General features: G+C 36.5%; 1 protein-coding gene and 1 pseudogene across 6 annotated transcripts in view; one reads left to right on the top strand and one right to left on the bottom strand.

Moving 5' to 3' along the window:
• Positions 1 to 15,674, bottom strand: part of Ube4A (Ubiquitination factor E4A) — a 346,330-nt gene that overhangs the window by 217,634 nt on the left and 113,022 nt on the right. For all 6 annotated transcript variants that reach the window (XM_090399157.1, XM_090399156.1, XM_090399154.1 and 3 more), the window contains one exon: positions 908 to 1,122. In XM_090399157.1, coding sequence (XP_090255283.1) covers positions 908 to 1,122 — 215 coding nt within the window. The remainder of the gene's footprint in view (positions 1 to 907; positions 1,123 to 15,674) is intronic.
• On the top strand, positions 4,683 to 4,801 carry LOC150102769 (5S ribosomal RNA; annotated as a pseudogene).

The raw sequence follows: 15,674 nt of genomic DNA, 5'->3' as shown, positions 1-15,674 counted from the left end.
GGTCAGGCTAAGAAAAAGATCAATTAACAGTGTAGATTTAATTTACCTTTATAGAGTGCAAGAGCATGTAGCTTGGTTTCCTATACACATGTATCTTTCTGATGATGACCTCAATACAGGGGTCGAAACGTCAAGTGTTATTTTATTAATAATAAGTAAAATATTTCAACACGTGTGTTTTGTCTCCCTAAATTTGTTAATATAAATATCAATTTTAATTTACATAACTATGAGCTGAGTTCAAAATAAAACACTTCATCAAAGGCTGCAGACCCCACATATGAAAGTTCTTAGAAAGATTAGGAAAGAATAGTGAAAGGATGGCATCAATGGAAAAATCATATTAAAAATAAGGATATTAGGAAAGAACTTAACATTGTTAGCATTCAGGAATGTGTGAGCAGAACTAATCTAAGGTGGTATGGTCATTTAAATAGAATACAAGAGGAAAGGTCTGTAAACCAGTATTTATTCCATGACAGAAGGAATAAGATCAAGAAGTAGACCAAGATCTAGGTGAATCGATACAGTAAGAAGTGATTTAGAAGAAAGAAATATAGGATCTGACTATAATGGAGTCCTGATAGATAACAGATTTATCTGGAGGAAAACTGTCAACAGGATGTTAGTAATGATGTAAACTTCATTATATCCTATATAACTCCTGAGGGCATCTATAAAGAATTTGATTATGATAATATTTATAGATATCAAAATTATTTTATATATACAAATATCCTATTTCACTTTTGAAATATTTTTGATAATTTATATATATTTTATCTTATGTATAATAACTGAAAAATTTAATAATCTTGCTAACAATTCCATTTAAAATCATATTATATTACCTTAAAAATATTATATTCTTGATTAGTTATCAAAAGAAGAATTCCAGAATTATTACCAAAGTAAGAGGAGTAGAAGATGTGAAGTAGTAAATAACATCACATAGGACAAATAATTTCCGATTTACAAGAGAAATTTTCTGAAATTGTTTCATTAAATAAATCAGTGATGGAGAAATTGCTTGATTGAGACTTATTCCATCAGCATCTTCATGTTCAACAATGAAGGACGAAAGATCAGCTAGCATACCTGCAAAGTATTCAGCCAATGGATCTGGAAAAAGAAAATAATTTTAAAAAATAATATTCATATGAAAAAATTAAATTTAGACACTTTACACAACATTTATCACATTCACATAATACAGCAGAATCTCATTACTTCAATATTTGTCAATAAATGCAGAATGAAAAATATTCCCACTGTCTCTGTATAACAAAATAGAACAGGATAGAAAACAAAAACAAAAAAACTTGACATTTACCCTTGTCAAATGATAAGAGGGCAAGAAAATTTAGTTACAGGTTTAGATGAGGTAAGAAGTCAGAATTGCATGAAAGTCTTGAAATCTTTTCAAACACATCTTTGATGTAAAGGATGAGAATTAGAGGATAAAACTGTCTCCACAGTCCTATACTGACATATAGCAGATTTATACAGTCTATTTATTATGGTCATATAGAGATGCAAAATTCACCACATGCGTGGCTCAGCAAGGAACCCATCACTACATTTTCATATCCCTTCCAATTTCATCTTAGTTAACTCTCACTATAGCACCTTTGTAGGAACCACAGTAAAAGTTTGCCCCATTCCATTTGTTAAATTAACAAATGAACAGAGTTTTGGTCAGGACATTTCAGTAGTTCGCAATCAAGATTCTAAATCTTGATAGCAAACTGAATCTTAACCCCCTTGCTGATCTTGTCATGTTTGGATGCAAAGTACCAATTGAAATTAACATTTGAATACTGAAATAATATGGAAGACAAGCATAAATTAATTGATATATTTCATCCAAGGAAAATTTCGAGGTTAAACAATAACAACAATGAAAAGGCAAACCCTTCAAAACCATTCCAAATCCACTTCACAAACATCATAGGGTCCTTCCATTTCTATTCTACCTCACTCACTTACTCTTCCTGACAAACTCAAAGCTACATATCTCACTTTTCCCAATTTCTATTTTGTTTTCATAATAATCCCATACAGGAGAGATCACAAAAGCGAGAAGAACACAACAGCATTATGTGTGGGCAAGCAGTTAAAGAGGGAACCTGCTAATATGTTTCTTAAATAGCTGAAAGTTGTAAACCTCGGGAAAAACAATATGAGGAAGGCTGTTCCAAAGAGCAGAGTAGACAGAATGAAAGCAGAAGATGAGAAGTTGGTTGGGTAAGTCTGAATATAAAGTGGTCATGGATTTTATATTTGCTTAGAGGAAACTGAAGGAATAATGGCAGTCAGTTCAGTGGAACTGCACACCCATGAAAATACTTATGGAAAAAGGACAGGAAAGGCATAAAACAAACAGAAAGTTTATAAGGTGACTGGAGTAAGTATTTGTGTGTGAATTGTGAGTATGGGGGAGGGGCATCTATTAAGCATACTATCCTCTCCTGTATAGCATCAAACATTTTTAGATTTTTTTGATGAAGTACAGCAAATGCTAGAACAATAATGGGTGAATGATGGATGAATTTAGAATTTATACTATGTTAGGAGTTAACATGTGAGGTGATTTTAACAGAAGAAAATAAATTTTTTTTGAGTGCTGAGGACCTGTAAATGTATAATGTAATGTGTTTGACTAGAAGTATATAAGAGTCTAAGAAGAAAAATCTGATCTTACTCTGATGCACAACCTGATCAAATGTCTCATGGAAATGTCAAGAGTGATCATACAACTTCTCTAAACCTTTTATGTCCAAAGGCAGATAAGAATGGCTAGAAAATCTGCTGTGGAGTAAGAGTGGCAGAATCCTTAGTGATCACTAATTAACTGGCAAGCCTCCAAGTAATGAAGAAGATAGCTGTTGATGACCTACTTACTTGTGTTGTGAGAGATGAAAATTTGAAACAATGTAGGATGACAGTCTGATGGCTGACTTTTCTCTTTTTTTGGCACTTGGCTAAATAAACGTGTGTTTCCATGACGTAACATCAATGCTAAAAGTATGACAGCTTGTACAGATAATATTACTGTTATTACATGACACCGGGGTGCTTAAGGGTCAAAGCTGTATAACTGAGAGGAGACCTCCACATAGCCTTTAAAGGAATGCGGAGAACCGACCAGGGCTTCTGACCTAATGTCCAATCCTCACCTTATCATGGTGCACCCTGTTGGGTATCTACTTTGATACTGAATGAACGAGGATGGGCTGGCAATTTGGGATTTAGCCGACCAAATTGTATTCTTATTGGTTAAACCAAAATAAAAAATGATGGTACAACATGACAAAATTTCATGCCGGCTGGGGCGTCACCCGGTTAAACAAGGCCCCCGTTGTTTTCGTCAGGGAACCAGGGCGAACAGCGAAAAGTCAGCTACTGGAACAAATCTGAAAACAAACCCCAACTCATCATCACCAGAGTTAAAGATCGGTACTATCAACGTAAGAAGCCTGAATGGCAAAGAAACGGAGCTAGCTGAGGAATTAGATAAGTACCAGATCGACATAATAGGGGTGACTGAAACAAAAAAGACCAAAACTGGTGAGATCTTTCTGAGCAATAAATACAAAATGTTATATTCAGGCAATGACAATCAAAGAAAAGAAGGAGTAGATATAGTATTCAACACAAAATACGAGGCTAATCTTCTTGAATGGCAGTCAGTCTCAAGTAGAGTAATGTGGGCAAATATGAGAATGGGGAACTGGACAATGAGACTTATTTGTGCCTATGGTCCCACAGAAGGTTCTACTAAGGTAGAAGTGGAGGAATTTTTTGAGGCTTTAGAAAAAGCAACTGACACAATGAAAAAGGAAAAGTTGGTCCTTGTTGGGGATCTAAATAGTAGAGTAGGAAATGATTGTGACACATACAAAAATATTTTGGGAAAATTTGGAGAAAAGAGCAAAGCTAATAATAATGGCAAATATCTGTTGGATTTCTGCTCAGGACATGGACTGGTTATTACTAACACCATGTTCCAACATAAAAATGTGCACAAATTCACATGGAGAGAAGAGGCTAGGAATAAGAAAAGTCTCATTGACTATGTTATTGTTGATAGTGATGTTTTCTCCCTGGTGCAGGACACCAGAGGGTACAGAGGATTTGAAATTGGAAGTGATCACTATTTAGTCTTGAGCAGGATAAAATTGAATTTCATATTGAAAAGAATAACATGTAAGAAAGTTTTAAAGCGAATAAAAGTTGAGCAGCTCTCAGATGTGAACTGTAGACTAAAATACAGAAATAATATTGAAAAGAAAATGAAAGAGTTTGCGAACAGGAATCAAACCTTGGAGATTCAGTGGCAAACTCTGAAGGAAACATTGATTGATTCTGCCAGAGAGGCATGTGGTGAGGTTGTGTGCAAGGATAAAAAAATCAAACCTCCCTGGTGGACACAGGAAGTTAAAGAGGCAGTGAAGGAAAAGAAGAAAGCATATCAAAAGTTCCTGGCAAATAAGTCAGCATTTACTCTTACAGAATACAGAGACAAATGTAAGAAAGCTAAACAGTGTGTAAAACTAGCTAAACAAAAGTCATGGGAGGACTTTGGCAAGAATATAGAAAATAAATATCAAGAAGGTGGCAAAATATTCTGGAGGTTGTTGAAGAAGCTTAGGAATGGAGGAAAGAGTGCTGTAAAAGGAATTAGAGATGATATCGGTTTGAAAGCACCAGTTCTCGTTTGATCACTGAAGTTAAGCAAACCTGAGCCCAGTGAGTACTTGGTAGGGTGCCCATCTTGGAAACATGGGTGCTGCTGGCATTAATCATTTTACATGGCTGACGGAAGATGATATAGTTAGTGGGATAGAATGTGTAGGTTATAGTATGTTTAGGAGGGACAGAGAGAATAAAATTGGGGGAGGGGTGTTATTGATGATAGCTGATGAACTGCAGCCAAGGAGAATTGAAGTATTGCAGGATAGTGAAAGGAGCTCATTTGAGGCTATTTGGTGTGAGATTGATACTGGCAGAATAAAATATACAGTTGGGTGCTGCTATAGACCAGGTGATGGAATAGATGGTGGAGATGGTATGCATAAACAAATTGATGAAATGAGTGGAAGGAGGGTAATTATTATGGGGGATTTCAACTATGGTAACATTGATTGGAAGGAGGAGAGGACACATGTGAGGAAGGAAATGGATTTTATTCAATTATTAAGGGATAACTATCTGAAACAGCATGTAATTGAAAATACTAGGGGTGTGAGAGTGCTTGACCTGGTAATAGTATCTGAGAATTTGACTGTAATGAATATGACCATGTTGCCACCTATTAGTGAGAGTGATCATAAGGTCTTGACCTGGGAGGTGGCTAAAGGTGTGAAATTTGTGATTAAGACAGGGCATATGTGGAATTACCGTGCTGGCAAGTATGACAAGCTTAGGAGATTGCTTGGATCAGTGCCATGGCATGTACAACTGCAAGGGCTGGACGTCGATAGAGCATGGGAAGTGATCAAACAGCATTTACAAGAGGTTATGGCTGATTGTATACGTAAGGTCCGAATAGTGAAACAAGGAGGGGTTAAATGGATGAATAACACCATTAAGCTTGAGCTGCAAAAAAAGAAACAACTATGGAGGGAATTTAAAGAAAGGGGTGACCTGCAGGCACACGAACGGTATAAAGTACAGGCTAGAAGGGTAACGAGTGTGGTAAAAACAGCAAAAGCCGATTATGAAAGGAAACTAGCTATGCAAGCAAAAGAGAATCCCAAACAGTTCTTTCAATATGCTGCAAGCAAGAGAAAAACTGTACATGGCAAAATGATTTTAAGGAATGACGATGGTAAAGAGTTCACTGAACCAGTCGATATAGTGAAGTTACTGAGCGCGCACTTTGCAAAAGTATATCATCCAGGTGGTGACGTTGAAAAAATGAAGGAACCATTAGTTTATATGGGAATTGTGATGAATGAAGTGGAGGTGAATAGTCTATTACAGAACCTTAATGTGAATACATCTGTGGGATTGGATGGTATACCGGCACGGGTCTTGCATGAAGCGGCTAATGAATTATCAGTGCCCTTGACCATGTTGTTTAATCTGAGTCTCAGGTCTGGCTTAGTCCCGAAGGCGTGGAAAGAGGGGAAAATAGTTCCACTGCATAAAGGAGGATCCAAGACTATGGTTGCAAATTACCGACCGATCAGCATATCAGGAGTCGTTGTCAAGGTCTTGGAGAAAGTAGTCAAGGGAAAAATACAGGAATGGATTGATGAAAATGAGATACTGTACAGAGGACAGCATGGCTTTGTGAAGGGTAGATCATGCCTCAGTAACTTGCTCAAGTTTTATAACAGGGTGACGGCTGAACTGGATAAGGGAAATGGGTTTACAGTGATACTGCTGGACCTGGCAAAGGCGTTTGACAGGATACCACATGGAATTCTAATCTGTAAACTACAACATATGGGAATGGATATAGGGTTGGTGAGATGGATAGCTGGGTGGTTGATGGAGAGATATCAAAGAGTAGTTTATTCAGGAGTAGAGTCCAAAAAACGGCCTGTGACTAGTGGTGTGCCACATGGTTCTGTTCTTGGACCACTGCTGTTTAATCTGTTCATTAACGATATAGGGAATGGTCTAAGTGGGACAGTTCATTTGTTCGCTGATGATGCAAAGTTGGGTAGGGCGATAGTGAATGCAGAAGATGTCAAAGTCTTGCAAGATGACTTAGATAGATTGGAGTTCTGGACTAAGGAGAATGGATGTCAATTTAATGTGACAAAATGTAAGGTTATGCATTTCGGAGTGAAAAGATTAGCAGCAGTATACCACATTGGTGGAACTGTACTCCAAGAGATTGATGAGGCCAGGGACTTGGGAGTGTTGGTGGATAGGGAGATGAAGTTTAGGGGGCACATTGCGAAAGTAGCTAAATCAGCTCATCAACTCACTTGTTTGTTGAAAAATACCTTGACGAGCAGAGAAAAACAAGTTATTGTACCTCTGTACCGAGCCCTGATAAGACCTCATCTCGACTACTGTGCCCAGATTTGGTCACCTCGGTTCCTTCTTGATGGGGAGGAGGTTGAGAGGATCCAGAGGCGAGTGACTAAGATGATAGTAGGTCTATGGAATGAACCATATGAGAACAGGTTGAAGATTTGTGGGTTGCAGAAACTAGTTGATAGGCGAAAAAGGGGAGATATGATTGAGACATTCAAATTGTAAAAGGATTCTATAGGATTAATTCAGATGATATTTTTGAGATCAGGACTGGTGGTGGGAGAACTAGGGGACACCCATGGAAGCTGGGCAAGAGCGTGGTTAGCAGGGGTGTTAGAGCTGGGTTCTTTACTTTTAGAGTGGTAAATGAGTGGAATAAGCTGCCAGAGTCTGTTGTGGGTGCTATGACAGTGAGCGAGTTCAAGGCAAGGTATGATAGATACTGTGAGAATGTTGAACAGCTGTGTGAACATGATGTTTAGGGCCTCCCTCGATGAGTCTAAGGCCTCCTGGAGTAGCCCGTGGTAATAATAATAATAATAATAATAAAACAGGAGAAAAAGATATCCTTGAAGTATGGAGTAATTACTTTGAAAAACTGCTAAATGAAACAAGCAATGATGAGAGCACAGTGATAAAAAACACTGACCAGGCATGCAGTCAGGAATACATATCCATACTTGAAGTAGAAAAAGCCATCAAAGGCTTGAAATGTGGAAAGGCAGCAGGAGTAGATGATATTCGACCAGAAATGCTGAAGTATGGTGGTATAAGAGTCTTACAGTGGCTGCACTGCATAGTTCGGAAAGCCTGGACAGAGGGACGAATTCCCGATGATTGGAGTAGAGCTCTCATAGTACCCATATATAAAAAGGGAAATAAAACTGAATGTGAGAATTACAGAGGTATTTCCCTAATGAGTGTTCCTGGCAAGATCTATGCAAGTATACTTGAGAAACGGTTGAGAAGAATTGTGGAAGAAAAGCGGTGAAGAACAAGCTGGATTCAGGCCAAATAGAGGCTGTCAGGATCAGATCTTCACTTTACGACAAATAGTCGAGAAAGCATGGGAATATAACAAAGATCTGTATTTAAGTTTTGTCGATTTGGAAAAGGCATATGACAAGGTGCCAAGAGAGAAGCTATTCAATACGCTGCAGTTATATGGTGTCAATGGGGAATTATATCAAGCAATACTTAGTCTTTATTTGAGTTGTGAGTCAGCAGTTAGAATTGAAGGAAGTACAGGAAGATGGTTTAATGTTAAATCTGGTGTGAGACAAGGATGTACATTATCCCCTCTGTTATTCATTATCTATATGGATCACATTATGAAGGAATGTGGTATTAAACCTGATATCAAAATTGGAGATGTTAATGTCAGCTCTTTGCTTTATGCGGATGATGTTATACTTCTAAATAAATCCGCTACAAGTCTGCAAGATTCTCTGTCTAAATTGAATAGCTGTTGTAACAGATATGGTATGAAGGTCAGCAATAAAAAGACAAAGACAATGAAAATAGGCAGAATCACTGAAAATGTCAACTGTGTTGTGAATGGAGAACCTGTGGAACAAGTAAAACATTTCAGCTACTTAGGCACAATTTTTACTGAAGATGGTAAACTAAATATAGAAATAGACAACAGAATCAGCAAAGCTGGTATCGTGGGAAATCAATTGAATAAATTCATATGGAATAAGAAAGAAATTAGTCGGAACACTAAATTAGCTGTATACAAGACTGTGTTCAAACCAATTTTAACTTAATGGATCTGAGAGCTGGGTCAGAAGTAAAAACTTGATCAAAGACTAGAGACCGCAGATATGAGAGTCCTGAGAAAGATTAGAGGCGTGAACAGATGGCATCAATGGCAATATCATATTAAAAATGAGGATATTAGGAAAGAACTTGACATTGTCAGCATCCAGGAATGCATTAGCAGAGCTAATCTCAGATGGTATGGTCACTTAAATAGAATGGGAGAGGAAAGATTAGCAAAACAAGTGTTCTCTGCTAGGTTGGCAGGAAAACGACCCAGAGGAAGACCAAGATATAGGTGGATTGATACGGTACAAAGTGCTTTAGACGATAGAAATATAAGATCTGATAATGTTGGAGTCTTGACAAGTAACAGACTGATTTGGAGGAAAATTGTAGATAGGAAGTTAGTAATGATGTAATTTTTTCATGTAGTACTGTCATATCCTGTACACCCCTTGAGGGTACATGGCAGGAATTTGATGATGATGATGATGATTACATGACACCACTATGATGTCTCAGAACACATGGAAGACCACTCTACACTATACAGCATTTTATGATCCACCATCTGCATTATACCATCAACTATACACACTACACAGTATTTTTGTCTGTTAAATTGCAGGTATTCTTTGGCCAGTTTGCTTGTTTTATGGGACGAGGGGTGGTAACTTTTTCAAGAGAGCAAAAACCTGCTATTACCATATGAGAATGATTAATTCAAAAAAAAAAAACCCACCCATATAAAGATTTTTTACATAATGACAAGAATTGAACCAGGTATTTTCCAATTGCTAGACAATTGCAACACTTAAGAGACATTATATAGTTTTGGTGTCAATATTGGAAAGCAAATTTTGATCTTCAACAGAGGGTAACCCATTCTAGAATGAGAGCATTATTGATATTGCTGTTAAAGATTCCATCCAACTCCTTCTGGGAAAAGATCATAGGAACATTCAGTGAGTCTGTGTAATGTAAGGCTATTTGCCTTGGTTATCTATACATACAAGAAATGGGGGCAAAGACTGATACCAGAAGATTAGCCTTATCTTTGGATGATGTTACAATGATATATCTGGATGTGTGAGAAAGAAACATAGAAAGACAAACCATGTACCCAATACACTTAGTCCATTACCAGAAAGCTCAAGTGCAGGTGCAGTTTGAGAGGAAGCTTTCCTGCATTTAGCCTTTTCAGAGTCCGATATAGACCTCTTGAATTTTTTTAACAGAAGCTGCAAATGATAGTACAGTCTTGAACATGAAACTGAAATTTTTGACTGGATCCACTTGAGATGTGCTAGATTTTTATCTTTCATCTTGGATTACTTTGGCATGGCATATATGCTGGAGAACAAAGGTCAGGAAAAGGTCAGGGATTTTTTAGGAGAGTGAAGGATGAAGAGAAACTAAACAGTAATCAAACCATGGATATGGAAGTAAACACTACATGTCATCCATTTTAGGTCATAATTTAAGAAAGGTCCAGGGTGCTGGATGGATGGATAATACGAGAAAATATTAATAACAGCAAATACTTTGGTACCACTTATCAAACATTTGTAAAAGAAAAATAGTTTCCAGGAAAATAACTGTTTCTGCTGAAGAGATAAAAGAAACTTAACTGCACCTAGACTTCACTTGAAAGTGAAGTCCAGATGCAGTTAAGAAATAATATTCTTTTTAGCTGACATATTTTGAGTGGAGATACTATGCGATTTGTTTAATTATTTTTTTTTTAGAATATAAGATGAGTTACTGTGGTTAAAGCTATGAATACCTTATATATTTTAAAATGCACCTTAGTATTAGATAAAATAATAAGCAAACACCTTTTTATTCCCGTATAGGGAGTAGGCGAGACCTTTAAACCCTATCTGGCTTTTGGAGACTGAGTGGGCAGTTCAATCTCCACCAGTAGCCAATCAGAGATAGATTCCCAATGTCTATCACTAATTATACGCAGCCACCAACAGAGACTGGCAAACAAGTGCTGCCATCTCTTGGTACCTAATCCTGTTAGGGTTAGGTACCAAGAGATGGCAGCATTTGTTTGCTAGTCTGTCTGAAATAATGTGGGTTCTACAGTTGATTTTCTTGAGTTATACAGGATGAAAAATCCAAGTTTCGGGCAGAAAAACCCACTTGCCTGTGCCAGAGATTGACTAACTTGGGAACTGGTCAAAGAAAGGCTTAAAAAAAGTTCCTCCAGACAGCAACTAGACTCGAACTATAAGCCTAAATTCGTGCGCAGAGGATGCAAGCATAACTTCCACTGAGCTACACAGGCCTCTTACTTTAGGCCTCTTACCATATTATTAAACTGTTTTTTTTTTGTTTCTGTATATAGAACTGTGAAGACTCAACTCACATGATCACTGCTGAAGTTTAAATATTAAGAATAGCGAAGAATTATCATAGGCTAATGTGCTTAGATTTCAGTACAAAAATCTGATACTACTGGCAGCCTATTTTTACAAAATGTGCAATCAATGACAAGAATTTAATATTAAACAAAAAAATAAACTTTCTACAAATAATAGTTAAACTTTCTACAGTTTTTTGCTTACACATGAGTAGAGGATTAAAACAAGAATATAATTTCTTGTTATTATAATTTACTTTGTAACCAGCTGGAAAATTTTCTACATACTATCTCTGATAAAGAGTATTTTAATAATTTGGTGTTACACTATTTTACTTGTTTATAGAAAATATATGACTGTTCACAAGAAAGATTCCAGTAATTGGACCACATGTTTATTAAGAAAACTAACAATAAAAAACAAACCTGACAAGTTTTGTAAGTCATTTGACTTACATCTTCAGGGATCAAAGGTAACTAAAAGTTTAAACAAAAGAAATGAGAAATTACTCAAAATAGTTCATTCCATGCAGTTGTGACCATCTAACTGTTCATTAAATTAAATATCCAAAAGCAGATTCAATGCAATGCTAAGTTTGAACAATGCTGAATGCTGTCACATTCTGTTGTTCATGCTCACATTGTCCGAGGTCTGACTTGGGTATATTTTTTTATCAATGCTGACCAAACTTGGTGTAGAATTAGGCACTGGTTTTTGTTGCATTGCATTGGAAATCAAAGCATGTTTGCAGCTTCTTTAAATTTTCTTATGTAACAATTTTTTTCGATGTAAGACATGTTTGTTTTTTGACAGAGTACATTATGGCCAGTGGAAATTGCATGATATGCTAGGCCTGATTTGTGTTCTCTTCTTTTTTGCACGTCTTTTTGGTATTCATTCATGCAAATTCACCTGATCTTCCTGGCCTACGTAGCAGATGCCATAGGAACAATGAATTTTATAAACACCTGGTTTTTTTAAAGGATGATCTGGAGGTTTCGGGGGATATAGAAATCTTGAAATTTTTTCCAGAGGTAGAAAAGCAACTTTGATGTTATGTCTGTTTAGTAATTTGGCCATTTTGTCTGTAACATTCTTGATGTATGGAAGCATGACTGCATTCTTGAAATCTTGCTTTTGTGAGATGCTTGTAGGAGGTGTGTTGAGGATTTTTTTGATTGTCTTAGGTTCATAACCTTTTTTTTTTTTGAGGATCTGTGTTAAATATTGAAATTCTTCATTTCTCTGTTTTTCTTTGCTGGAAATATTATAAGCCCTGTCCCTCAAGGTTTTAATTAAACTTATTTTTTGCGAGGGGTGGTGGTGTGAGGCCACATTAAGAAATCTTCCTGTGTTGGTGGGTTTTCTATAGATGGAGAAGGATAATTTATTATATTTTTCATTGACTTCTATTAGGATATCAAGAAATTGAAATTTTTATGTTCTTCTTGTTCCAAAGTAAATTTTATGTTGTTGTATATATTATTCAGGTAATCTTTGAAAGCAGTTAGTTCTTCTGTTGTTCCTGGCCATATGATGAAAATATTGTCTGCATAGCATAACCAAATTTTCAGTTTTTTATGATAATTGTTTAAAGCATTATTCTACATCAAATTTGGTCAGCATTGATAAAAAATATACCCAAGTCAGACCTCGGACAATGTGAACATGAACAACAGAACGTGACAGCATCCAGCGTTGTTCAAACTTAGCATTGCACTGAATCTGCATTTGGATATTTAATTTAATGAACAGTTAGATGGCCACAACTGCATGGAATGAACTATTTTGAGTAATTTCTCATTTCTTGTGTTTAAACTTTTAGTTACCTTTGATCCCTGAAGATGTAAGTCAAACGACTTACAAAACTTGTCGGGTTTGTTTTTTATTGTTAGTTTTCTTAATAAACATGTGGTCCAATTACCGGAATCTTTCTTATGAACTGCTAAACCACAGAAACCTAAGCCTACAAATATATGACTGTATTGATTTAACCTCAGCATTTTCCTGGATCTTGCTCCTACTAATGAAATCTCAAAAATAGATGAAGCTAGGGATTTGGGGGGGGGGGGTTATGTTATAAGGTTATGTCTCACTGACATAACCTTATGAGTTGAAGTTTAGAGGACATACTACTAATTTGCCAAGGAAACTCATAAGGTAAGTTTATTGAAGACACTAACAAGTACAGATAAGGAAGTTGTTATTTTTCTTTATAAGGCCCTGATATGTCCGTATCTGGATTACTGTGCTCGGGTCTGGTCTCCTGGGTTTCTTGGGGACGAGGAAGTGGTTGAGAGGATTCAGAGGCAAGTGAACAAGATGGTGAGTGGTCTGTGGAATGCATCCTATGAGGATAGATTGAGAGCATGAGGACTCCCAGAGTTATTCACGAGTGTTTTGTCTGTTAATAGGTTCAAGGAAAGGTATGATAAACTGTGTGGATAGTTTGAATCACCTGCAATGAGTCTTCAGACTCCATGGAGGTGCCTGTACAATAATAATAAAAAGAACTCAAAAGGACTGTGATGAGGATAGGAGAGTGGCTGAATAACAGGAATCAGAAAGTGATGTATAAAGGTGCTAATTCTAAGAGAAGAGTGACCCAGTGAAATACCCTAAGATCTGTACTTGGAGTACTGTTGTTATCTTGTATACGAATGATACTGGGAGATGGTGTAAAGGATAATATCCAGTTACTTGTTGATGATGAAAAGTTGGGAAAGGTAATAAGGTATAGCTAATACATAATCTCTGTACCAGCTTAAGATCAATACAGCTTGATTTGAAAAACTATTCTATGGACAAATGTTGATTCAATGTTACCAAGTATAGAGTTATGCATTTTGAACTGACGATATTACAGGCAGAGCATTACATTAATGGGAACTGCTGCAAGTAGTCAATGAACCAGAGACCTTGGTATGATAGTAGGCAAAGAGTTGAAGTTTAACAAACATGTAGCAAATTACTTAAGTCATCACCTCAGGAGACACTAACTTGTAGAAATAACGAAGTTATTCTCCCACTTTACAGGGCTTTGTTAAAGCCGTATCGGACTACTGTTCAAATGTGTCATGTGGGTTCCATGGAGATGAGAAAATGTTAAATATATCTATCCAGCAAAGGGTTACCAAGAAGATATATTGGCATATGTAATTGTGCACATGTAATTGTGCACACGACCTTCAGAGTTTGAGAAACAAATGGATGAGAGTAGATATGAGAGAGACATATGCTGATCCTGCAGGCTCATTTCCCACAATTCAAATATGGCTGGGAATCCAGTGCAACAGAACATCAAAATTAAGGGTCTTCAACTTTGCACAACAGGGGTAACACCTAATAGAGCAAGATGTAGAAAGTTTTTTACCTTGGGTATATATTATGTTAAAGATACCAAGCAATTTTATAAGCTAGGTTTTTTTGATCCTTTTTCCCAAGTAAGCAAACAGACAAGTAAGTCAAGTTTGCGGCTGCATGTAGTGCAACACTAGGCAACTCTGTAAAGGTGGAGTAAGCTCTGATCACTTTCCTTAGAATTTTCCCCTAATGCAAAGCACATTTCCTTGCGGAGATGTATGATGCTATGCATTAAGGTAATGGTCACTACCCATACCGGTTTCGATGGGAGCCAACCCTAAAAAATGGCAAGGGTGAAGTAATACAGAGCTTATAAATATTTTACCTAAACAAGTTGCCATAAGGTGCTTTGACTTCATTAAATAAAAATCTCAGGATGAGAGTAAGATGTAGAAAGTTTTTTATCTTGGGTATATATTATGTTAAAGATACCAAGCAATTTTATAAGCTAGTTTTTTTAATCCTTTTTCCCAAGTAAGCAAAAACAGACAAGTAAGTCAAGTTTGCGGCTGCACGTTGTGCAACTTAAGCTTACTCCACCTTTACAACGAGTTGCCTAGTGTTGCACTATGTGCAGCCGCAAACTTGAGTTCGGTGGCTACATAGGAACAGTTTTAACAAGGTGGAATATCAACAATTGATCATTCAAAAGTAGAACGAGCCACGTGATGTTACGTTGCTAAGCATTAAAGAGAGGAAAAATTTCATCAGAATGATGACTACATTATAGGCATTAATTCACAATTTCATATAATAATCTTAATTTATAAATAACATTAGACTAATGTAGGAATTAAAAATCTCAATTAAAAAAAAAATATATATATATATATATATATATATATATATATATATTTTTTTTTTTTAATGTGTTATCCTGATTAAACTTTCTCATATTTTTGACAAGGATATACAGTCATTTCAATTCAAGTTAGGGCATTGAAGTAAGGCCTCAGCACTCTCTTTGAATAGGCATTCAAATTTATAGTGACATCTGTGTAGAAGGCAAGTCTTGGACCAGAGGATGTTGTGGCTTGTTTCTATCCTGTGCTGAGCCAATCCAGACTTATCGGATTTGCTGTGCAGAATGTATGATTGATGTTCTTGAATCCTTTTTTCTATAGGCATTCAAATTTATAGTGACATCTGTGTAGAAGGCAAGTCTTGGACCAGAGG

Source organism: Typopeltis vanoorti, chromosome 10, assembly GCF_054136105.1.
Source record: "Typopeltis vanoorti isolate ZY-2024b chromosome 10, IOZ_Tvanoo_1.0, whole genome shotgun sequence".
Taxonomy (NCBI): Eukaryota; Metazoa; Arthropoda; class Arachnida; order Uropygi; family Thelyphonidae; genus Typopeltis; species Typopeltis vanoorti.
Note: the sequence above shows the minus strand (reverse complement) of the source record. Positions and strands in the feature narration are given on the sequence as shown.